Source organism: Sapajus apella, unplaced genomic scaffold (genome assembly GCF_009761245.1).
Source record: "Sapajus apella isolate SASKATOON/1434 unplaced genomic scaffold, GSC_monkey_1.0 scaffold27, whole genome shotgun sequence".
NCBI classification, from domain to species: domain Eukaryota; kingdom Metazoa; phylum Chordata; class Mammalia; order Primates; family Cebidae; genus Sapajus; species Sapajus apella.
In genome coordinates this window covers 16,804,444-16,831,114 of record NW_022436967.1, presented here as the reverse complement: position 1 = coordinate 16,831,114, position 26,671 = coordinate 16,804,444, and the positions used below count along the sequence as shown (strand labels likewise).

The 26,671-nt window shown below is 35.9% G+C and overlaps 1 protein-coding gene and 1 pseudogene across 12 annotated transcripts in view; both read left to right on the top strand.

Moving 5' to 3' along the window:
• KIAA1109 (KIAA1109 ortholog) overlaps positions 1-26,671 on the top strand; it is a 215,319-nt gene that overhangs the window by 93,777 nt on the left and 94,871 nt on the right. For all 12 annotated transcript variants that reach the window (XM_032292381.1, XM_032292387.1, XM_032292382.1 and 9 more), the window contains 13 exons: positions 1,053-1,123; positions 1,898-2,071; positions 3,022-3,142; positions 4,166-4,312; positions 4,692-4,819; positions 5,155-5,354; positions 9,441-9,638; positions 10,287-10,498; positions 18,913-19,064; positions 19,526-19,676; positions 19,847-19,999; positions 21,936-22,176; positions 23,386-23,528. In XM_032292381.1, coding sequence (XP_032148272.1) covers positions 1,053-1,123; positions 1,898-2,071; positions 3,022-3,142; positions 4,166-4,312; positions 4,692-4,819; positions 5,155-5,354; positions 9,441-9,638; positions 10,287-10,498; positions 18,913-19,064; positions 19,526-19,676; positions 19,847-19,999; positions 21,936-22,176; positions 23,386-23,528 — 2,091 coding nt within the window. The remainder of the gene's footprint in view (positions 1-1,052; positions 1,124-1,897; positions 2,072-3,021; positions 3,143-4,165; positions 4,313-4,691; positions 4,820-5,154; positions 5,355-9,440; positions 9,639-10,286; positions 10,499-18,912; positions 19,065-19,525; positions 19,677-19,846; positions 20,000-21,935; positions 22,177-23,385; positions 23,529-26,671) is intronic.
• LOC116560857 lies at positions 6,157-8,880 on the top strand (annotated as a pseudogene).

Here is a 26,671-nt window from a genome sequence, read left to right as displayed (position 1 = left end):
GAAAGACAAAAAATAACATGTATTGGCGAGGATGTAGAGAAAAGGGAATCCTTATGCACTGTTGGTGGAAGTGTAAATTAAATTAGTGTAGCCATTATGAAGAATAGTATGGAGATTCCTCAAAAAAATTAAAAATAGATTTCCATATGATCCAGCAATCCTACTACTGGATAATATTCAAAGGCAATTAATTCAGTTTATTAAAGAGATGTCCGTACTCCTATGTTAATTAAAACACTATTCAAAATAGCTAATATATGGAATCAACCTAAATGTTCATCAGTGAATGGACAGATAAAGAAAATGTGGCAGATATACACAATGGAATACTCTTTAGCCATAAAAAAAGAAGGAAATCCTGTCATTTGTGATAATATGGATGAATCTGGAGGGCATTATGTTAAGTGAAATAAGGCAATAAAAGACAAATACCTCACGATTTCACTCATGTGGAATCTAAGCAGGCTTATAGATGGAGAGAGTAGAATGATGGGTATCAGAGTAAAATGTCTAGGGTAATTGGGGTGGGGCGGGAAGAGTAACCTGGGAGGTAAGAAAGTTATTTTTCTCCATTAAGTCTAAATACTGACTAGCATTTATAAAGGTTCAATTTGGTTAGGTTCATTTGTTTATTTTCTTTTTCCTTGTTATCATTTATGGATATAAAATACAAGCCTAGTTATTCCTATAGTTTAATGTTTCTGTGGCTCTTTTTCCCCACTTAAAAGTTGTTTGTGCTAGGAGAAGACTAAAATTAGCTTGAGAAAAAACTCAATTTAAAAAGGAACTGTGGAGAAAAGACATTTGAAACACTTGCTTCTAAGTTTTAGTTGTAGTCTTTTACTCTCACAACCCTGCTCTGCCATTTATTTGAATCAACAAAGTGCAACTGCCAATCGAATGTATTCTTTGATTTGCTCAATTTGTCTGTTAAACATTTATATCAAATATAACAAAATCATATTAGGTAATTCAGATATTTACATATATCAGTTGATATTATAAAATTAGAGAAATATTAAAAATCTAGACTATAGTATTTTATATTCTAGGTTATCAAGCAGGGGCTCACGGCTAATTCTTTGCTAGACCGAGGCATGCAACTTTCAGGATCAACTTCAAAGTAAGTAAAAATAACGTACTTTTAAAGGTATTCTTCCTTGATTATGAGATGGGTAGAGTTTATTCTGAGTAATAATCCTACTTTATTTGAGTATGGACTTTATATTAAGAATAAATTACCAAAATAATTCAGCTCTTTGTCTGCCGTGGTTTTGGCTACATTTATAAGTAGTCAGTAGCATTTGAATAATATGTATTCAACATGCTATAACTTGGCATATCAAAATTGGTGACTAATAAGAATTCAGTATCATGTTTTTCATAATTTAGAAAAGGAGTGTCAGGTAAATACATCAAAAAGTTTTCTCATTTGATGTATTAGCCATCTTTGATCAACTGGCATTTTAATACTTCTTTTGGCCTGTCTTTGAAGTCTTTGGGACATAAAATGTCAAGTCTAGGCCGAGGATGGGGTTCACACCTGCAGTCCCAGCACCTTGGGAGGCCATGGCTTGCAGATCAGTTGAGGCCAGGAATTTGAGACCAGCCTGGCCAACATGGCAAAACCTCATCTCTACTAAAAATACAAAAATAATTAGCCAGGCATGGTGGCACACACCTGTAATCCCAGCTGCTTGGGAGGAGGAGGTTGCAGTGAGCCAAGATTGCACCCACTGCACTCCAGCCTAGGTGACAGAGTGAGACTCAAAAAAAAACAAGTCCAATTCCATAAAATTTTTAGTTATAATGAATACATTTGTTCAGTATCTTAAGGAAGCCCCAACTTCTAATTCATGGTCTTTTTAATATATGATTTGCTTGTTAAATTGTATAGTACACCATATACTCCGTTGGATAAAAAACTCACTGATAACACAGATGATGAAACATTAACAGAAGAGTGGACCCTGGATCAACCAGTGTCCCAGACCAGGACAACAGCCATAGTTGAAGTAAAAGGAACTGTTGATATCGTTTTGACTCCCCTGGTGGCTGAAGCTTTAGACAGGTATTGATTTTGTCTAAAAATACAATTATTGCTTTATACAGTGGTTACTCTGTGTGATATGATGAGTATATGTAATATGGTATGTTCATATAGAAGATTGTTGATAATTACAGTTATATGTGATATATTATGTTCATATAGAGGATGATTGATAGCTGTTTTGATTGAATAAAAATGAAAATATCTATGTTTCAGTCAGTTATCATTTGCTACTTTCTCAGCCTAAATAATTACAGTCGTTCCTCCATATCTGTTGGATATTGGTTCCAGGACACCTATGGATACCAAAATCTATAGTTGCTCAAACCTGCAAGTTGGCCCTATGGAACCCGCAGATAAAATGTCAGCCTTCTGCATTGGTGGGTTCTACATCCCGCAAATACTGTATTTTCAGTCTGCACCTGATTAAATATGTGGATTTGGAACCCACAGATATGGAGAACTGACTGTATATTCAAATTTATTGTTATACTGCAATAATATACATTATTATATGAAACTAACATGAATAAAAATGAGAATGAAACATAATGCAAGTGGTGTGGAAACAGTTGAGAAGAGAAAAGGGGTTCAGTGAAATGAGCTTTCATGAAAATCTTCCTTTTCCTGCAAAAGCACATAGTTTTCTTTGATAGTTTACACTGTTAAGATTCTTATGAGATATTGTATAAATGACAAACACAGGAAATCTTCTTCAGGAGTTTGTTAAAGGAAAGATCATTGCCCAATCTGGAACACTTCATCTTGGGGTGAGGGTGGTAATGGTAGGGATAACCTCAGAAATGTTTCCCTTGTATAATTTCTAAATATGTGGCTTAGACGTTCTCATTTCAATGTTGAACGATTGTTGTACATATTCAAATGGTTCTGCCTTTCATGATATGTTTACATAAGCTAAGTTGTAGAATTGGTGACATTTAAATATTTCATTTACTGTTTTTTTCCCTCAGATATATTGAAGCAATGGTTCATTGTGCTAGTACGCGACATCCAGCTGCAATTGTAGATGATCTTCATGCTAAAGTTCTCAGGGAAGCAGTCCAAAATAGCAAGACTACCTTCTCAGAAAATGTAAGAAGTTTTTAATTTACTGCACATAGCAAATTGAATATTTATCATGTGTATAGAATATTCAAACTTGAAAAACTTGAATGGATCAAAATTTTCGTTACAAGTTAAATCAGAATGTATGGACATGTTCTAAAAGACTTTAGATGTCATTGCCTCCATAAAAGATAGGACATATAACTATACTGTGGATTGAACAGTAGTAAAAACATTTACTTAAAAATATATTAAATAGCTTTATTTGTTTCTTTTATTTCAGAAGCAGCTTAGTTCCAAGCCTTTTCTAAAGAGCTTTAGCCCTAAGTGAATGAATATTCTTTTGGACTGACACCTTGCTTTTCTAAGACAGCTGCTTATGTTTTGATTTTCCTCTATGATTAGATGACTTGTATCTTAATATTACTTTTGAGATTTTCCTTGTTCATTTCAGTGAATCAAGTCACTACCTCTCATTGTGTGATAGTCTATTTCCATTGTGGTTCTAGCCACGAGGCGAGTTTCTTAGCAGTCATATCCCAGTGCTCTTCCAGAGCTTCTCCATTTGATGTTCAAATTTATCTGTATTATATTTGGAGTAGGGACCAGAGAGAGGTAAAAGTGAGACTGATTATTTTAGTGAACTGTTTGTTTAACATATATTGACATTTCATGTGATTGAGTAGATGAGTGAAAAAAAGAAATTTGAAAATATTCCTAGCCAAAAATGGGCCAATTATCAGAAACCAAGTTTGCTTTTAAGTCAGTAGAGTTTAGTGATCTTAAAAAATGCCTATAATTACTATATCATTTTTTCTTTTTCTCTGTAGGCTGATTTTACTTTAATATGTATTACTTTTCTCAACCCTGATGCTATCAGTCTATTTCCTAGATGATCAAAGGTTTGGATTTTAAGGTGGGATGTAAAACTAGGACACAGCTGGCACATAGAGGGGCATAGAGGGGCAGAGTGAATAAGTGAGTTGCTGTTGTGGATGATGCAGAAGTTATGAAAAGCTTTTGAAATAATTTCACTTACGATCTTTTTAGTTATCTTCCAAACAAGATGTTAGAGGAACAAAAACTGAGCACCCTGCAATAGGAACGACTAACCAAGGACAAGCACAGACCAATCTTACAATTAAGCAAGATAATGTAACAATTAAAGGACTTCAGACTAATGTTAGCATACCAAAGGTAACCACTTAATATTTAAAACTGTTTTCCTGAAAGAGGAGAGCATTTTAATGGTGTTTGTCCTTTTTAGTTACCAACGTGAATAATGGTAGAACAGTGCATAATATTAAAAAATGTTTTATTCCTGTGATCTAATGTAGATTTAATGTAATCTAAATAGTTTAGTTAAGCAGAATATTAGGTAACAGTAGAATGTTCCACATCCATACAGTAAAAATTTAATTAGGATTATTTTATGAGAATCTGTATTCATAAACTTCGTCTTCACTGACAGATACATAGGTATTCCATTCTTAACAGTAGTTTTTCATTTTTATGCATATTTTATGTTTGTAATAACTTTTTACTTGTGAGTTCTGAAATTTTGTGTGTGTGTTAGGTAAACTTATGCTTGTTACAAGCCTCAGTGGAAGAATCTCCAACTACAGCTCCTAGTAGGAGTGTGACTCATGTTTCCCTAGTGGCATTGTGTTTTGACAGAATTGCTACACAAGTTCGTATGAACAGGTAAGAAAGATTTTATTAATCTGAGCCATATTATCTTGCTGGATGTAAAAGCAAGCCTTGGTCATCTTTTTAATACTTTTCTAAGAATGTAATGTTAAAACTCAAAACTGGTTTTGAAATTTCAAATATTAATTTATAGATTAGTAACGTATGTCTTTAAAAATTTTTTACTGTTTCTATTCATAATATCTTTTAGTAAACATTGAAGAATTTTGTATTACTATTGGTAATAGTAGAGTGTTTTTTTTTTTAAAAAGCGAACCTTTTAGCTAAATGTTTTCTCTGAACAGTATTATTTAAATGTTAAACATTTACTCTCTTTTTTTTTCATAAAGAGGTGTGGTTGAAGAGACTTCAAACAATGCAGAACCTGGTAGAACATCAAATTTTGATAGATATGTTCACGCCACAAAGATGCAACCTCAGTCATCTGGATCTCTCAGATCAAATGCTGGAGCAGAAAAAGGAAAAGAAATTGCAGCCAAGTTAAACATTCATCGAGTTCACGGGCAACTTAGGGGTCTTGATACAACAGGTAGGATTCTACAACAAACATGTTTTTCCTTGGCATATATAAATGTAAGATGATTTTGCAAAAGGGAATATGGTTTTTTCCTTTGAATATTGCTACAATTTGAGTATTCTACAAGAAAGAGAAAGATATTTCTCCCTATATTGAACACATGGTATTTAGCTACTTGTCACTCATATTCTGTACAGAATAGAAAATAAACTTTGATAGGAAAGTTAATTGGTATGACCCAAATTAGGAACTGCTTCTATCTCCCATGCTATTTGCTTGCTCATTATAGAACAGAGAGGACATGATCTTTATAGTCTTTCTTATTTCTTTAATCATTCTGTTTATAAAACAGTGTTAGAATTAATTGTAATATTAATCAAAACCAGAGAGTCTGTAAAATATAGCAGCAATAAGACACACATTTCTCTTGAAGTTACTAGTGAGGTAAAAGGAAAGTAGAGCTGTTTGTTATACATCATTTTAATATTTTTGATTCTTATTTAGCACATTTTCTCATTTAGATGCTTAAATGATTTCAGAATGTCAGAGATTCAATTCAGAAAAAATTAGATTTGTTAATCGTGTTTGAGATGATTGTTCTTTATGTGGGACAGGAGCCCAATCCTGAATAAACAAATGAATTCCTTGAGTTTGCTTACTGTATTTTATAGGTTCTGACATTTCCATGATTCTGGTCTGCATTTCTGGGGCTGTGTAACTATTTTTTCACTTTCTCAGGGCTTATTTTTTTCATCCCATGTGTGAGACTCAAAGCATTTGACCTGAGGTTTTCAAGGAACTTTTCATGACTGCCTAAGATCTGTCATCCTAAAACTGGTAAAAAAAAAAAAAAAAAAAAAATGTGGCTTGAGTGAAGAGACATTTATCTGCTCTGTAGTTTGCACTGGTAACCAGTTTGCACTTAGGTATTATACAGACCATAAGCAGTATCTTATATAATTTTGAAAGGCATTGTCATGAAGAAAAAACTCTCATCGAAGACAAAGCTCCTAATGAAATTCCAAGGTGGACATTTTGGTAAAAATGTGGCAAAAATGTAGATGTCTTTGCTTATATGTACATTCGGTATCTGCCTAAGGATACTTAATAACCTCATATTTATTACCCTCATAGGGAGGCAGTCTCGGTGTCTGGTTGTGGTGTTAGAGGCTTTTCATTGCACACTTTTTCATAATTTTTGGAACTTTGATACACTGAATAAGTATGAGATTAAAGACAAATACAAAAAAAACTAAATGAGAAAATTATAGGAAAATGTAGATGAATTACTCTCTAAAGAAGACTTTTTAATTATAAATGCAAAGAATGGCATTTCCATAGGATGGCGTATTATATAGCTCTTAAAATGATATTTTTGAAGGCTGCTGAGGCAGGTGCAGGTCGCAGCAGCGCTGCTCTGCGGGGCCAAGCTGGGCTGGCAGTACTGGCGCCTGGCGGTGAGGGTGGGCTCCTGAGTGGCCCCCGACTGAGGGCGGTGGAACTAGCGGCTGAGCCCAGGATGCTGGCAAGGCGGCACAGCAGCTCCTCACTCATCCCAGATGTTGGTCATCTTTCTGAAGTAGACTCTCCATGGCCTGAACATTTTCCGAAAATCATTTTGAGCAAAATATCTGTTTAATAACAAGATAACCATATCAAGATGGTTGGAAAGATGAAGCAGAACTTACTATTGGCACATCTGGTGATGTTCTGTGACCATGTTTTACTTGGACCAGCATGCCATGGAATGCCATCACCAGTTAGAGGAATGCAGCTAGCCAGTAGAATCAGAGAGCACAAGGGCCACCGTAAGAACTGCCCTGGACCTCAAAGCCAACAAGACCTTTGCCTATCACAAAGATATGCCTTTAATATTTATTGGAGGTGTGCCTTGGAGTGGAGCCACACTCATGAGGGCCATGCTGGATGCATATCCTGACATTCGCTATAGAGAGGAAACCAGGATCATTCCCCGAATCCTGGCCCTGAAGCAGATGTGATTACGGTCAAGTAAAGAGAAGATCCGGCTGGATGAGGCTGGTGTTACTGATGAGGTGCTGGATTCTGCCATGCAAGCCTTCTTACTAGAAATCATTATTAAGCATGAGGAGCCAGCCCCTTATTTATGTAATAAAGATCCTTTTGCCCTGAAATCCTTAACTTACCTTGCTAGGTTATTCCTCAATGCCAAATTTCTCCTGATGGTCCGAGATGGCTGGGCATCAGTACATTTGATGATTTCTCAAAAAGTTACTATAGCTGGATTTGACCTGAACAGCTACAGGGACTGCTTGACCAAGTGAAATCGTGCCATAGAGACCATGTATAACCAGTGTATGGAGGTTGGTTATAAAAAGTGCATGTTGGTTCACTACGAATAGCTTGTCTTACACCCTGAACAGTGGATGAGAACACTCTTAAAGTTCTTCCATATTCCCTGGAACTACTCGGTACTGCACCATGAAGAGATGATCGGGAAAGCTAGGGGAGTGTTTCTGTCAAAAGTGGAGAGATCTACAGACCAAGTCATCAAGCCAGTCAATGTAGGAGCTCTATCAAAATGGGTTGGGAAGATAGCACCAGATGTTTTGCAAGACATGGCAGTGATTGTTCCTATGCTTGCCAAACTTGGTTATGACCCATATGCCAACCCATCTAACTACGGAAAACCTGATCCCAAAATTCTTGAAAACATTTGAAGCGTCTATAAGGGAGAATTCCAGCTACCTGACTTTCTTAAAGAAAAACCATACTGAACAAGTGGAGTAGCAGAACCAGGAGCCTCTTCCGTACCTGAGGAAAGAAGGCTGCCTTTTCAGTGACGGGAAATTTCTAGGACTGGCTGCCCCCTTCTGAGCATCTGCACCTTGGCTGCATCTCCTCTTTGTCTCCTCTTCTTTTGCCAGTTTCCTCCCACTGAGAGGATGGAGGTGTCCACACATCTTTGGGCCTTGTGAGGGATCTGCCTTCTGAGTAAAGAGCTCTTGATACTGATTCCATGCACAACCCTGTGATACAGAGCCCAGAAGGGACGTGTTTCCTGTTAAAACTGCTCTTGTCCTCTTTTCTTACCAGATTACTAAGTCGGTATTCAAGGGGAGGTTTTAAAAATGGGATCCTGTAAGCAGACTTGCAGTTTCCTTTTGAAATAGGTTGTCTGGCACATGTTCTAATGTTTTATGGAACACATGTGCCTGTTTAAATGTATTGATGCGGGTAATATTAAATAATTATTTAAATGATTCATTTGATTGTTTCTGAGAAGTTGGGAAATTACCATTATACATTTACAACTTAATGACTTTTGTATTTTATTTTTCGAAATAAAAGCTTTCAATGTGAGGCAAAAAAAAAAAAAGATATCTTTGAAAAACTTTTAATGAGCTTGGGAAATTATCATGGTTTACTGTTGCATGAAAAATGGGAACCAAAGCTGGGTTTGCAAAGTGATCTCTAAAGGGCTAGAAGGCAGTGTACTTTAAATATAGATAAGTTATCTTTGAATGGTAAATTTACATGTGTTTTTAATATTCTTTTTTTAAATCATTCATTAGTGATAATTAGAGAAAGAAATGAAAAAAGTAAGATAAAGTAAAACTTCTCCAAGGCACTCGGGATGTTAATTTCCATGGTGTATCTGTAAGCAATGGAGCTGTGACAAGGTCTATGATAAATTGTAGTTATATAAAATATGTTAGTATAAAACAGTCTTTTAGTAAAAGCTATAATTTGCCTTGAAAATAATATTTTTCCTAAGGCTTGGCAATGAATTGAAATTTTTTTTATTTTGTGAGATGATGAAAGTATTTAAAACTACTATGAAGATTAACCATTTAGGACATCTTTAACTTTATATTTTTTAGAGTATCCTATTTTCATTCAGAAACAAATTCATACTACCTTTGAGTAACTTGTTAATCACGGAATCTTCTTCTTCTTAGGCAGCATTATTCTAAAAAATAGTTAATTTGTTTATCTTTCTATCTTTGTGACAGAGTACTAAGATATCTTAAAGGCAACCAGTGTGCCAGATGTCCAAATGTTTGTTTATGTAAGCTTATGTCTTTAAAAATGGCCATTTTGCTCTCTTGATAATAGACATTGGGACCTGTGCCATCACTGCTATTCCTTTTGAGAAGTCCAAAGTTTTATTTACTCTTGAAGAGTTGGATGAATTTACTTTTGTGGATGAAACTGATCAGCAAGCTGTTCCAGATGTAACTCGAATAGGTCCCAGCCAAGAAAAATGGGGATGGATAATGTTTGAATGTGGACTTGAAAATTTAACCATAAAAGGCAAGCATTTTTTGTTGAATTCTGCTTAAGTAGGGGACAAATTTGCCCTGTATTGTAGAAATGTTTTAAACAATCATGGCTTGCAGTAACCTGAATCAACATAATAAAGTGGGAAGTGCGGTATCTGGGATTATTTACCAGGGGTGAGTACCCCATACGGTTGCTTAATTATGTGATTTCAAAACTAGGTAGAGCTTGAACAAAACACTTTGTTATTCAGAAAAAGTTCCCAGATAAAATATAAAGCCACCCAATTTTTTGAAACTTTGCGTCTTTGAAAACTGGATTGTTGACTAGTAGGATTATGCCATGTAGAATGTAAAAATGTTAAATTCTTTAGTGAAAAATATCTACTTATATTTACTTTCCTATATATTATTGAGTAATATTTCAAAAAGGAAGGTTGAAATGTCCATAACACTTTTTTAGATTTAGTCATAGATAATATAGTAACTACTATAAGTAGTAGTAATTATATATACCTACAATTATTTACCTGATAATTCAATGTTACATTACTTTTATAGATAAGGGTAAACACTTGGTAAGAAAAAAATAGCCTTTATGAAATTTTATGCCAGATATTTTAGAGTACAGCATTAATACACTTATTGACTAATTATAATAAATACTTTTTTATTTTTATAGGAGGAAGACAGTCTGGTGCTGTTTTATATAACAGTTTTGGAATTATGGGTAAAGCTAGTGACACAGAAAGGGGTGGAGTGCTGACATCCAATAATTCTTCTGATTCTCCAACTGGCAGTGGCTATAATACTGATGTCTCTGATGATAATCTTCCATGTGACCGGACAAGCCCTTCCTCAGACTTAAATGGAAATTCTGTTTCAGATGAACAAGTCAGTGACTTTCTAATAATAATAATGATGCTTTAGAAAAATAACAAAACTACATTCGCAATTCAAAATTAGTTTCTGGAGTATATTTGCCTATCTTTTCCTGTTTTGGATTTATGATATCTGCTTAAATGTTAGTCAAAGTATGTTGGTGAATATACTACTAGAATAAAATTTCTGAAGTATATCATAGCTATATTTATATCCATCATAGTCCTAGCATTATGCCTTGCTCGTATTAGATAATAAGTATTTGTTGGAATAATAAATTAATAAAATTTAAGAGAGGCCCACCTATAAGTTTGGAGATTTTAGCAGAAGTCATTTTGGTATTAGTAGTATGTTATGTCAGTTCTAAATATTTTTGTCAGCATCTGCTTATTTCAGTTAGAGTTCTGATTAATACCTTATATGCAACTTATTTTTAATTTTTATTATGGTAGAATTACATGGGTGGTGTTGAGTACAGTAACAGCAACAACAAAAATATTCCAAATTTGGGGTTGAAGAAATGTGCCACGAAATGGTGACCTGGGGCAAGTTCCTTACCTTCTCCTAAGTTTCTTTACCGGTAACGGGAGTATGGTCTTGATATTGACCTTGCAGCATTGTGAAGATTGAAGCAGACAATACATATGAAGGGCTTAGCTCAGTACCTAGTACACAGTAAGAACTTAGTAACTGTTGTTCTTATGTATACATATATTTCAGATCACTATGAAAATTAGACCAATTGGAGAGGAAAAATTTCCAAAGAAACCACCTTTTAATTAGGAAATCTAGTATGCTTATCTAGTAATCATGGGTATACTCACCTTTACCCCCCAGATTCCTAGGGATTTATTTTTAAAACATTTGTTTTTATTTAATGTGTAATTTAATGAGCTTAATCACAGTTTTATTTGGAGGTCTTTGGAAATGTTTGGGAGATGGATTATCACTATAATTAAGGAAATTTAAAAATACAGTAGCCACTCACTGGACAAAAGAACTGGGAAGAACTTAGCCATTCTTTCCCTTTCCTTCACCTACTAAAATACTTGACAGAATTCATACATCTTTCTTGATATCTCAGATCCTGCTCTCCTTGCTGAAAGTCCTCCTTGAATTTGCTAACATTACTTTCTTTGGGTTCTCTGACTTTATTGGTCCATTTCCTTATGGAATTTTTTCATCTTCTTAAATGTGGTATTCTCCCCAGGTTCTGTTCTTGGCTCTTCTTCTTATTTGTCTACTCCCTGACAAATTTCATTTCCTAATTCATTCCATAATTTAAAGACACTTCTCCTTCCCACTGGCCACATCTTTAGTACCAGCTCTTCACCTGAGCTCCAGAATTGTATCTAGTGGCCTTTTAGACATCATCATTTAGTACTTAGCAGAGTTGTGAAGGACCCTAGTTCCTGGACAATATTTCTAGACACACCCTTGGCCAGAAGGGAACCCACTGCATTGCAGGAAAGGACCCAGTCCTCGTAGAATCAATCACCTGCTGACTAAAGAGGTTTTGAGCCCTGAATAACCAGCAGCAGTACCCAGGTAGTACATCATGGGGCCTGGGTGGCACTCTTCGATGTGCTGGCTTTAGGTGCAATCTAGCACATTCCTAGCTCTGGTGGCTATAGTGAGAGATTCATTCTGCGTGAGAAAAGCAAAGGGAAAAGTAAAGGGGACTTTGTTTTGCACCTTAGATGGCAGCAAAGCCACAGTGTGCACAGCGCTAAGCAGGCTCTTGGGGTCCCTGATTCCTGGATGTGGCTCCTGGATGGCATTTCTGTGCCTGCCCTGGGTCAGCGGGGAGCCTGCTGTCCTGAAGAGTGAGTTTCAGGCCTGGCAGCATGCACCACAAGCTGACTGAACAGCCCTTGGGCCTTAAGTGAACATCAGTGGTAGTCTGACAGTATTCCCCATGGGCCTGTGATGGTGGTGGCCATGGGGTGAGTGCTCTCTGCCTGTGGAAAGGGAAGAGTGGGAAACTCTGTGTCTCGCGATATGAGTACCAGCTCAGCCATGGTAGAATAGAACACCAGGTAGATTTATAAGGTTTTTGTCTCCAGTTGTTGCCTCGAGGATAGCATCTCTGGACCTGCCCAGAGCCTGGGGAACTCACCACTCTGAAGGGAAAGACTCACACCTGACTGGTTTTTCCATTTGCTGATTGTAAAGCTCTAGGTCTGTGAACAAACATAGGTGGAAGCCAGGTAGTGGTTACAGCAGGTCCTGGGTGAGACTCAGTGCTCTCCTGGCTTCAGGTCTAACCCTAAACAGTTCCAGTGTTGGTAGCCACAGGAGTGCTTGTGTCACTGCTTCCCCAGCTCTAGGATGCTCAGCACACAGAGAGAGGGACTCTGGGAGAAAGTAAGGGAAGAGAATAAGAGCCTCTGCCTAGTAATCCAGAGAATGTTCTGGATTTTACCCAAGACCACCAAGGTGGTACCTCTGTAAGTTGCAAGAACAGTGTTACAGGGCTTGGAGTGTCCCCTAATGCAGTTATGACTGTGCTGACCAAAAACCAATAACACCAAAGTCCCTTTGAATACCTGAAGAGCCTTCCCAAGAAGGATGGGTACAAAGAAGCCCAGACTGTGAAGACCACAATAAACATCTAACTCTTCAATGCCCAGACATTGATGAACATACAGCCAGCAAACTATGACCTCACCAAATGAATTAAATAAGGCACCAGGGACTAATCCCGGAAAAACAGGTATGTGACCTTTCAGACAAAATTCAAAATAACTGTGTTGAGGAAACTCAAAGAAATTCAAGGTAAAAGAAAGAAGGGATTCAGAATCTTATTAAATAAATTTCACAAATTTAAATAATTAAAAAGAATCAAGCAGAAATTCTGGAGCTGAAAAATGCAAGTGACACAGTGAAGAATGCATCAGAGTCTCTTGATAGCAAAACTGTTCAAGCAGAAGATAGAATTAGTGAGCTTGAAGACAGGCTGTTTGAAAATACACAGAGGAGACAAAAGGAAAAAGGAATGAAGCATGCCTACAGTATCTAGAAAATGGCCTCAAAAGGGCAAATCTAAGAGTTACTGACCCTAAAGAGAAGGTAGGGAAAGAGATGAGTAGAAAGTTTATTTCCCAAACATTGAGAAAGATACCAATATTCAAGTACAAGAAGGTATAGAATACCAAGCAGATTTAAACCAATTAAGACTACCTCAGGATATTTAATAATTAAACTCCCAAAGGTCAAACATAAGGATCCTAAAAGCAGCAACAGAAAAGAAACATAACATACGATGGAGCTCTGGTACAACTCGCAGCAGACTTTTTAGTGGAAACCTTACAGGCCAGGAGAGAGTGATATGACATATTTAAAGTGCTGAAGGAAAAACACTTTTAAAAGAGTGGAATATCTGGCCAAAATAACCTTAAAACATGAAGGAGAAGTAAAGAATTTCCCAAACAAAAGCTGAGGGATTTCATCAACACTAGACCTGTCCTACAAGAAATGCTAAAGAGAGTTCTTTAATCTGAAAGAAAAGGATGTTAATGAGCAGTAAGAAATCATCTGAAGGCACAAAACTGACTGATAATAGTAAGTAGACAGAAAAACACAAAATGTTATAACCCTGTAACTGCCGTGTAAACTACTCTTAAGTAGAAAGAGTAAAAGATGAACCCAAAATAACTACAACTTTTAAAGACATAGTGCAATAAGATAAATAGAAACAATAAAAAAGTTAAACAGTAGAGATGAAGTTAAAGTATAGAATTTTTTTTGAATTTTTTTTTTTTATTATACTTTAACTTCTGGGGTACATGTACAGAACATGCAGGTTTGTTATATAGGTATACAGGTGCCATGGTGGTTTGCTGCATCCATCACCCTATCATCTACATTAGGTATTTCTCCTAATGCTATCCATCCCCTGTCCCACAACCCCTTACTATCCCCCCCCGGCCTCCCACCCCCTGCTAAGCCCCAGTGTGTGATGTTGCCCTCCCTGTGTCCATGTGTTCTCATTGTTGAGTAGCCACTTATGAGTGAGAACATGTGGTGTTTGGTTTTCAGTTCTTGTGTCAGTGTGCTGAGAATGATGGTTTCCAGCTTTATCCATGTCCCTGGAAAGGACATGAACTCATGCTTTTTGATGGCTGCATAGTATTCCATGGTGTTTATGTGCTACATTTTCTTTATGCAGTCTCTAATTGATGGGCACTTGGGTTTGTTCCAGGTCTTTGCTATTGTGAATAGTACTGCAGTGGCTTCATCCCTGGGATGCAAGGCTGGTTCAGCATGCACAAATCTATAAACATAATCCATCACATAAACAGAACCAAAGATAAAAACCACATGAAAGTATAGAAAATACTGTCTTATAAACCATTATTTTAAGATAACAACTTAGCACTGCTTGCATAAACAAACAAGCAAAAAGAAAACTAATAAAAATTCTAATCATAATGATATCCCTCCCCCAGGCCCCCACCCCCTGCTATCCCTTCCTTTGCCCCCACCCTCTGACAGGCCCCATTGTGTCATGTTCCCCTCCCAGTGTCCATGTGTTCTCATTGTTCAATACCCACTTGTAAGTGAGAACATGTGGTGTTTGGTTTTCTGTTCTTGTGTCGGTTTGCTGAGAATGATGGTTTCCAGCTTTATCCATGTTCCTGCAAAGGACGTGAACTTGTGTACACTGTTGGTGGGAATGTAGTTTAACCCCTGTGGAGAACAGTTGGAAGTTTCCTCAAAAACTAAAAATACAGCTACCCACAATCCAGCAATCTCATTGCTAGGTGCATACCCCAAAGAAGGAAATCAGTATATTGAAGAGATAGCTGTTCTTACATGTTTATTACAGCACTGTTCACCACAACCAACATTTGGAAGCAGCCATCAACAGACTCGTGGGTAAAGAGAACGTGGCCCATATACACAATGGATTACTATCCAGCCATAAAAAAGAATGAGATTTTGTCATTTGCCACAAAATGAATGGAACTGGATGTCATTACGTTGAGTGAATAAGCCAAGCACAGAAAGACAAACTTCACATGTTCTCACTTATTTGTGTGGGCTAAAAATAAAAACCCTTGAATTCATGGAGATCGAGAGTAGAAGCATAGTTACCAGAGGCTTGCAATGTTAGTATGTGTTGCGGAGCTGGGAGGAAGTTGGAGATGGTTAATGGTGCAAAATAGTTAGAAAGAATAAGATATATATGCTGGCACAAGAGGGTGATTATAGTAAAAAATTTAATTGCATATTTAAAAATAAGTATAAGAGTATAATTGGTTTATTTATAGCAAAGGATAATTGCTTCAGGTGATGGATACCCCATTTACCCTGATATGATTATTAAACATTGCATGCCTGTATCAAAATATCTCATGTAACCCATAAATATATACACCTACTGTGTATGAAAAGAAATTAAAAATAAGTAAATTACAAGTCTTTTATGATAAATCTTCAATTTGTCTTTGAAGTTTCTAAATATATGACATTTTTATAAAGTATCAATTGATAGTGTTTTGACATATCATTTTTTATCAAGAAATTATGTAACAAGGCAATGTGGTGGTGTGACACATGTTTAGGATTTGAAATAAAAAGAAAAAAACTTGTTTATACTCCTAAAAAATTGTGTTTCTTACCTTCTTGCATTCTGAAGAGTGGTGGCTACACATTTCACAATTATTCCTACATCGCAATACAGATTCGGAATACTAGCATATTAAATAAGGACTTTAAACATAATCCATCACATAAACAGAACCAATGACAAAAACCACATGATTATCTCAATCGATGCAGAAAAGGCCTTCGACAAAAATCAACAGCCCTTCATGCTAAAAACTCTCAATAAACTAGGTATTGATGGAATGTATCTCAAAATAAGAGCTATTTATGACAAACCCACAGCCAATATCATACTGAAGGGGCAAAAACTGGAAGCATTCCCTTTGAAAACTATCATAAGACAAGGATGCCCTGTCTTGCCATTTTTATTCAACATAATATTAAAAATTCTGGCCAGGGCAGTCAGGCAAAAGAAAGAAATAAAGGATATTCAATTAGAAAAAGAGAAAGTCAAATTGTCTTTGTTTGCAGATGACCTAATTATATATTTTGAAGACCCCATCGTCTCAGTCCAAAATCTCCTTAAGCTGATAAGCAACTTCAGCAGAGTCTCAGGATACAAAATCAATGTGCAAAAATCACAAGCATTCCTGTATACCAATAACAGACAGAACCAAATCATGAGTGAACTCCCATTCACAATGGCTACAAAGAGAATAAAATACCTAGGAATACAACTTACCAGGGATGTGAAGGACCTCTTCAAGGACAACTACAAACAACTGCTCAAGGAAATAAGAGAGGACACAAACAAATGGAAAAACATTCCTTGCTTGTGGTTAGGAAGAATCAGTATTGTGAAAATGGCCATACTGCCCAAAGTAATTTATAGATTCAGTGCTATCCCCATCAAGCTACCATTGACTTTCTTCTAAAGTAGAATTAGAAAAAGTACTTTAAATTTCATATGTAACCAAAAAAGAGTCTGCATAGTCAAGACAATCCTAAGCAAGAAGAACAAAGCTGGAGGCACCATGTTAGCTGACTTCCAACTATAACACAAGGTTACAGTAACAAAAACAGCATGATACTGGTACCAAAACAGGTATATAGACCAGTGGAACAGAACAGAGGCCTCAGAAATAATGCCACACATCTACAACGATCTGATCTCTGACAAACCAGACAAAAACAAGCAATGGGGAAAGGATTCCCTATTTAATAAATGGTGTTGGGAAAACTGGCTAGCCATATGAAGAAAGTTGAAACTGCATCCCTTCCTTACACCTTATACAAAAATTAGGTTGGATTAAAGACTTAAACAGAAGACATAAATCATAAAAAACCTGGGCAAAACCATTCAGGACATAGGCATGGGCAAAGACTTCATGACTAAAACACCAAAGCAATGACAACAAAAGCCGAAATAGACATATGGAATCTAATTAAAGAGCTCTGCACAGCAACAGAAACCATCATCAGAGTGAAAAACCAATCTAGAGAATGGGAGAAAATTTTTGCAATCTGTCCATCTGACAAAGTGCTAATATCCAGAATCTACAAAGAACTTAAACAGATCTACAAGAAAAAAAAAAATTCAAAAGTGGGCAAAGTACACTTTTCAAAAAAAGACATTTATGCAGCCAACAAACATGGAAAAAAGCTCATCATCATTGGTAATTAGAGAAATGGAAATCAAAACCACAATGAGATACCATCATGTGCCAGTTAAAATGCTGATCATTAAAAAGTCAGGAAGTAACAGATGCTGGAGAGGATGTGGAGAATAGGAACACTTTTACCCTGTTGGTGGGACTATAAATTAGTTCAACCATTGTGGAAGACAGTGTGGCAATTTCTCAAGGATCTAGAACTAGAAATACCATTTGATCCCCAATCCCATTACTGGGTATATACCCAAAGGATTACAAATCATTCTACTATAAAGACACATGCACATGTATGTTTATTGTGGCAGTGTTCACAATAGCAAAGACTTGGAACCAACCCAAATGCCCATCAGTGATAGACTGAATAAAGAAAATGTGGCGCATATACACCATGGAATACCATGCAGCCATCAAAAAGGATGAGTTCATGTTCTTTCCAGGTACATGGATGAATCTGGAAACCATCATTCTCAGCAAACTAATATAAGAACAGAAAACCAAACACTGCATGTTCTCACTCATAAGTGAGAGTTGAACAATGAGAACACACAGACACAGGGAGGGGAACATCACACACCAGGGCCTGTTGGGGGCTTGGGGGGCTGGGGAGGGGATAGCATTAGGAGAAATACCTAATGTAGATGACAGGTTGATGGGTGCAGCAAACCACCATGGCACCCATGTACCTATGTAACAAACCTGCACATTCTGCATATGTATCCCAGAACTTAAAGTATAATAAAAAATAAAAAATAAAATTTTAAAGTGTTATTTATTTGAACATGCACTACATTAGTATTTTTTATTGCGCTTTATTTAGAAGTTTGAAATATTCTAGTAAAATGGAATGGAAAGCAGATTGCAGCAGGAAGCAGAAGTCCTTAGTTCTGTTACCTGTGTTCCAATTTAATAGTTATCCAAGCCCCAGGAAATTGCTGATCTTTCTCTCACTGTCTTTACCTTGAGAAATTAACACTCAAGATCCCTAAACAAATGTGATTAAATGAAGTGATAAGTTGAAGCCTTTTAGTTCTTAGACCTTTGATTCTGCTGAGCAAGCTTTACATTACTTGTTTGATGTAAGGGTATTAATCTGTAGAACTTGCTTTGATGAAAAGGTTTTACACTTAAAACATTAGCCTCTGTGTTAGTGGTTTTAAGGTGCTGTATGTTAGTAAGTTTTTGGCATTCTATTTTATATAGGATGAAGGAGTCGAATCTGATGATTTGAAAAAAGATCTCCCTCTGATGCCTCCTCCTCCAGATTCATGTAGCATGAAGTTGACCATTAAAGAAATTTGGTTTAGTTTTGCAGCTCCTACCAATGTGAGATCTCACACCCATGTATTTTCTAGGTAAAGAGTTTTTAAAGTACAGTATTATCCCTTGATATTTCTTTATTTAAAATAGCATACAATTCTGTTTTATATTTTTTAAAATTACTTTTCTGGTATATATAGTATTAAGGTTGCTACTTTTTCATCATTCTTACTTCATATGTTCTGTGGACATCATTCTCACCTTGTTTGACCCGATTTCTTTCATAGTACTTTAGCTTTATTTTTACATGTTCTCCTGCCTTAGACTTAGGTTTACTCTTTTTTATCTCTGACAGGCTTGTTTTTTCTTTCTTTTCTATTGTCTTTTTTTTTTTTTTTACATTTCTTGTTTATGTTTCATCATTTATCAGTACTCAAAAAGATAAGAAAGTAATTCTGTTTGAGTAAAACAGCCACCAAGCACAGTAGGTGTCAGAGATTATTTGAAATACAAATTTTTGACCCTTGTTTTTATAATTTTTTATTTGTGTTAAAAGGCAGCTGAACCTTTTAAGCACTGCAACGCCAGCTGTTGGTGCATGGCTTGTTCCTATTGACCAACTCAAGTCATCTTTAAACAAATTGGAAACTGAGGGAACCTTGAGAATTTGTGCTGTTATGGGATGCATAATGACAGAAGCATTAGAGGTATGTCTTTAAGTAATGTAAGGTATACAAACTCCAGTATTGAAAATGACCCCTTATTGTTAATTGCTGTTGGAAAATATCAGACTTACAAGTTCTTAATTACTGAATTATCTTTCATTTGTAGGCTCTTTCATACCTGTCACTCTAAATCTATTGTTGTTTGATTTTAGAATAAAAGTGTACATTTTCCCCTAAGAAGTAAATACAACAGACTGACAAAAGTTGCTCGCTTTCTCCAAGAAAATCCTTCATGTTTACTATGTAATATACTACACCACTATCTGCACCAGGCAAATTACTCCATCATTGATGATGCTACAATGGTAAGTTACTGAAACTACATTAGTTTGAAGGAGGCTTCTATTCTGTTGGTGGACCACTGATAAATACACAGGGTTTGAGATGTATGTGGGAATGGTTAGAAATACAGGTCTAAGGGCTGGGTGTGGTGGTTCACGCCTGTAATCCCAGCACTTTGGGAGGCCAAGGTGGGTAGATCACCTGAGGCCAAGAGTTCAAGGCCAGTGTGGCCAACATGACAAAACCCTGTCTCTACTAAAGATACAAAAAATTAGCCAGGCATGGTGCTGGGCACCTGGAATCCCAGCTACTGGGGAAGCTGAGGCAGGAGAGTCTCTTGAACCTGGGAGGTAGAGGCTGTGGTGAGCCTAGATTGCACCATTGTATTCCAGGTTGGGCAACAAGAGCGAAACTCTGTATCCAAAAAAAAAAAAAAAGACATGTTTATAGGCAAGAGTGTGTTCATATTCATGATCTGGGAGTTGCCAGCATGAAGGTGTTAGTAGAAGCTGTAGACATGGATGAGATTTCTAGGAATGCTGTGTTGAGTAAGAAACTGCTCAGGGATGGAATCCTCAAGAATGCCAAAATTAAAGGGAGTGTAGGTGGTTGGAAAGGGGTACACAGAGTGATGAAAAAGGAAAGACAGTGGTAGGAGAACCAGGAGAGAGTGCTGCCATGGAAGCTAATTTTATAAAGAGTTTTTAAGCAAGAGAATAATTACCAGAGCCAAATTTCACATACAGTTTGATGAAACAGGGACTAATTGATGATTGAGGGGAGAATATATTACTGCACAAAATAAATACAATCCATCTCAGCCTCTAGAAAAGCAAATAACACTCATGATTAGAGTTTTAGAACTTTTAGGGTCTCTCTTCTCTTCAAGCTGCTGGCAAATAGGGCGTACACAAGAATCTTTAGTCAAATTAGGGACTAGTGTATCAGTATTATTAATTGCCAGTCAAGCCATTGGTCAGGCAAGTCAAGAATCTCTAATAAGTGTTGGATGTGAAAAAGACACTTAGACCTAAGGCTGGTGTAGTACTTTTTACTCCCTCCCTATGAATTGAAGACTAGGAAATCTACAGATTAAGCCTAACTTGCCTGTGTAGTTATACGTAGAGAAGTGTGAACAGAGAGAATGGCAGGTGTTTCTCATGGGTGGATGCTCTGCCAGATGTGCTTTCCATGTGAGAGGAAGAGGCACAACATGCTCCACTACGAGGCTAGGAATGAAAGGACAGGCTAGTGGTATTGGTTTTCGTCAGATAGTAAACAGGATGATTCCTGCCCACTAGTAAATGATGCTCTTCAATCAAATCAGCCATTTCCTAAAATGAGGAATAGTAGGAAATAGGATGGAGAGGAGTTAGGTATTTTCTCTTTATGCTAAGGCAAGGTAATTAGACTAAGGTAATAGAAAAAGAGCCAAAAGTTTCTTACGGTCATCACCATGTGAAATAAAGTGTATTTTAAACTGTATAATTATTACTGATAATGCAGTTAACTTTCAAAGCAGTTACAAATTCATTTACATCTAGCATACTACATAAGTTATAGTAATTTATTTTTTTAATGTTAAAATGGTTGTAGTTACCTAATCTTTGAAGGAAATAATTGTACTTCCTCTTTACTTATCGAATATTCCAGGTAGCTCAAAATACATTTTGATTTTTCACTTGGGCAAAAAATGCAGATTGAATGCATCTTGACCTATGCTATTGTGTTGTTTTATTACAGAAAGATGAAATGTTGTGTCTAGAGATTAGATTTTATATTCTACTGATAACTGAAATCCTGACTCTCTTGGACAACTTTGAACAAATTACTTAACATCTAAGTTTTAGTTTCTTTATCTTTAAATGGGGATTATGAAATTTGAATAAATATATGCAAAACACTTAAATAGTAACTGTTATTATTACATTATTTATAATCACATCATTGTTGTTACAGAGTGATGGACTTCCTGCTTTGGTAACTTTGAAGAAAGGTTTAGTTGCACTGGCAAGGCAGTGGATGAAGTTTATTGTGGTGACACCAGCCTTTAAAGGAGTTAGTTTACATAGACCAGCTCAGCCTCTGAAACCTCAAATAGCTATGGACCATGAACACGAAGATGGACTTGGATTGGACAATGGGGGCGGTCTTCAAAGTGATACCAGTGCTGATGGTGCAGAATTTGAGTTTGATGCAGGTAGTTTTGTAAGCCTCTATTGAGTGCTTTCTTGCATCTCACAATTAGGGTATTTTCTTACTCAACAAAATTACTGTAGTTTTTTTTGCTTAGATATTATGCATCTTCTATTGATAAGTTAATATACCTCTTTAAAAATGTCGAGACCCCTTTGTTTTCCCTCACAGTTATTAATAAATTACTAATATAAGAGATTTTAGATATTACATACTTGTTAACATGGTATTTACGATAATTTTAGTAATTTGTGTCCCAAATTAGAAAATGTCATGGCTTAAGTGTACAAGTATGATTTTTATTGGCCAAATAAGTGGTCATGATTAGGAGTCTTCATACTGACTTGATTTTATAAGTTTAATTTTGTGAAATACAGTAGACTTCTCCTGATCTATCCAGGACAAAAAGTATCTTAAAATATGTAGAGTGTTTTGAATGAAACACATAAACCTCTATTTAAAATTTTTATTTGTCATCTTCCCTATGCCACATTATTTTCAAGGGGCCTTTGTCTTTTTACCTGATGCCTGCTTGGTCCTGAATTTATGTAAACTTGGGGACCTGCACTCAGCCTACAGTTTTGTCAACACAATGGCCATGCCAGAACAAAGATAGCAGATATGCATTTATGAAATGTACATGCATACCTTAATGATTTGCCAAAGGTTAATTTTTATTGTGACCTATAATATTTACTGAAAATGCGTGTTATGATGGTTTTGAAAAAATATTGAAAGAGTAGTCTTAAAATTAGAGATTTTAGGGCATTGATATATAAAACTTTACCAAGCTTAGTTTTAAAAATAACATGATATTTAACAAACAGTTTGTGAGGAATAGTGTAGATTTTATTTATTGCTTATTTTGAAAATTTTTAAATCTACACAAAGCTGGAAAACTAGTGCACTGAATATCCCTTCTGTTCCAATTATCTGCAGATCCCTCTTTTAATCTATAAGCAGTCTGTGCTTTCTTGAGCTTAATTGAATTGAATTTTGGTCTGGGTATCGTTTACATGGAGTATGTGAAAGACTGAATAAAAGCCATTTGTTCCTTTCTTGAAACTGAGTAATAGTATCGGGGGAGGAATAACAAATATTTGTCAAGGAATATGAAAGTTGAATGTCGTTATATAATTAGAAACATTAGGGTTGATGTTTCAAGAAAATATCTGAAAATCTGTTGCTCATTTATTCTTTTGAACTGTTTCAGCCACAATCAGTGAACACACAATGCTATTAGAAGGAACAGCTAACCGGCCCCCACCTGGTAGCTCTGGACCTGTAACTGGAGCTGAGATAATGAGGAAACTTTCTAAAACTCATACCCATAGTGACTCTGCATTAAAAATAAAGGTATATTATTGCTATTTTTTGGTTAGATCTATTTAGACTTAACAGGGAAAGACTGAAATCTCAAATTTAAATGTTAGATGTCTACCCTCAATATTCAGATAACATTTTTGTGTCGAAATTAACTTGATTTGTAATTTCAGTGTAAATATTTCTTTGAAAATTATATCATCGGTAACTGCTGTTGATTAAGAACCACTGTAACTACTAAGCTTTAGGACTGTCTTCAGTTTATTGAATATTCAATAAAATCCAAAATTGAAAATGTTGATAATCTTATAATTATCAGTTTTAATGAGAAACCTTTTAGGCAGTGCATGATCAATAGGTGGTTTGGGTTAGACTGTTTTTTTATTTAAATTTTTTTGGTTTTATGAATTTAATGGATGCTTGATAAGAAACATATATAGCAAAGTAGTTAGACTACCACCTTGGAAGCGAGACTGCCTTGGTTTGAAACCTGCCCCTGCCACTCAGTTGCTCTGTAACTGAACAGGTTTTAACTGTATGTTAACTGAATGTTTTAACTGTATATCAGTTTCCTTGGTGTAAGATGGAGATTATAACAGTAACCTTCTGAAGAGGGTTGTTGTGAGAAATAACTAATTCATGAAAAATGCTTAGAACAATATCTGAGCCTTGATAAATTATTTATTGGTAGTAGTTATTCATTTTCTGCTAGTTCATCTTTCTGAGCACTAAAAAGTTAAGATTATAACTTTCTGGCCAGGCGCGGTGGCTCTGCCTATAATCCCAACACTTTGGGAGGCCAAGGCAGGTGGGTCACGAGGTCAGGAGTTCAAGACCGGCCTGACCAAGATAATGAAACCCCGTCTCTACTAAAAATACAAAAATTAACTGAGTGTGGTGGTGGGTGCCTGTAATCCCAGCTACTTGGCATGCTGAGGCAGGAGTATAGTTTGAACCTGTGAGGCAGAGATTGTAGTGAGCTGAGATCGTGCCTGCACTCCAGCCTGGGTGACAGAATGAGACTCTGTCTCAACAACAACAACAAAAAGTTTTAACTTTCTTTGAAAGTCTGTGTGTGTATCACACTGATACCCAGAACCCGTAAAATGATAATTTTGACAATATTAAATAAAAATTTCCACACAGAAAAAAGTAATATACAGTTATGCATCACTTAATGACAGAGATGCATTCTGAGAAATGGGTCATTATGTGCAAACATCATAGACTGTACTTACACAAACCTAGATGGTACAGCCTACTACACATCTAGACTATGTGGGATAGCCTGTTGCCCTAGGCTACAAACCTGTACAGCATATTACTATTCTGAAGCCAGTAGGCAATTATAATACAATGGTGTTTGTGTATTTCAACATAGAAAAGATACAGTAAAAATATGATATAATCTTATGGGTTCACTATTGTATACGTTGCCTATAGTTGTCATGATGACTGTACTGTAAACAGAACAGTAAGACACATGACAAAAGACTAATTTTCTAAAATAGAAAGATCTCATCCTAATCACTAAGAAAAAGGCAAATACCAAATAGAAAAATGGTTAAATGACATAGGCAGTTCACAGAAAAATACATATACACGTACAATAATGTTTTCTTATTAAAGAAATGTAAATTAAAATGAGATTTCCATTCTCATTTATCAGATTGAAAGACTAAAACTTTTGAAGAGTGTATGTTGTTGGTGAAGATGTGGGAAAACAGATACTCTTATACAGCATTGATGGGAGTCAAATTGGTACAACCTCTTTGATAATAATGTGGCAATATGTGTAAAAATTTAGAAGGTGAAGCTCTTTTATCTAGTATTTCCATATTCAGGAATTCATTCTAGAGAAAGTCATAAACGCACAAAGACAAGATGAGTCTAAGTACGTTCTTTGCAGCACTATAAAAGGAATATAATGGAAACAACGCAAATGACTAATCATTAGAGGACTGATAAACTAGTGTACACTGATAGAGAGGCATACCCTGAAATCTTCTAGATGAAGTAGATCTGTAAGTGGATATGGAATGATCACTGAAGTAAAGTATAGGATTGATACCTATTTGTGTGTTTAGAAAAGGATAAATATATATGTACTTCTATAGGCCTAAAAGATTTATGTAAAGATAGATAAACAGCTAAGAGAACCTCAGGAAAAGGGATCCAGTATACTGGAACACAGGAGAGACTTACTTTCTATTTGATAATCTTTTGGGCTTTCAAAGTTTCTATTCTGTAAGTATTGCTCTTTTAGTTAAAACATTCAATGATAGTTTGATATATTTTAAAAAGAAGTTTCAACTATTGAGCTTTATTCTATTTCCACAGTATACTTAGAAGCTTGGGACACTTTAATCTGCTTAGCTTTCTTTCCTGATGGACAGTGTTTCTAACCTCTGAATCATATTTAGGTGTTTTCCTAGTAAATCCACTTTGTTTTGAACATTCTTTTGCTTATGGATTATTAAAGTCTTCTAAAAATGTGAAATTTCAAATGTTTAGTTTCCACATCTTTGCTTTTCAAGATCTTTCTGTCTTTGTAGTCTTTTTTTGTACTGTATTTTAAATTGATCTGCCATTCTAATCATAGATGTGGCAAGATAGAAATTGAGAAATTCTGTAATTTTTAATTTTTTTCCATTAAATAATTGTGGAAAGTCTGTTTGGCATTTCAGAGCTCTCCAGAGAATTGAATCTTAACACACTGACTATTAGAGTACCTAGGAAGGATAATTTAGTGTTAAGAATTTGAAGATATAAGTTAGTTGAATGGGTTAAAAATCTGGCTTTTTCCTTAGTAAGTATATAAGTGACTTTTTTCATCCTTTAGGGTAGAAATAACATTTTACCTTGGAGAACTTAAGGATTAAATAAGATAATACATGAAACATGCTTACCAAGTGTTTAATATGTTGTAAGTGTTCTTTTACTTCCTGTGTCGACATGCTGCCTCCACGTTTCCTCATCTAAGTGAGGATGACTGGGAGGGTACAGAGAAGGGAATAGACTTTGCTGCTTTCCAGAGGGGGTTAAGACTTTTAAGGGTTTCACAGCACTGGTGTTCTTTGTGCCTGCATTTCTTGCTGTTAGTGAAAAGCCTCTAGTTTCCTTCCAGGTAGAGTCTATCCTGACTCCTGTTAAAAACTGCAGGGAAGGTTGCTGAA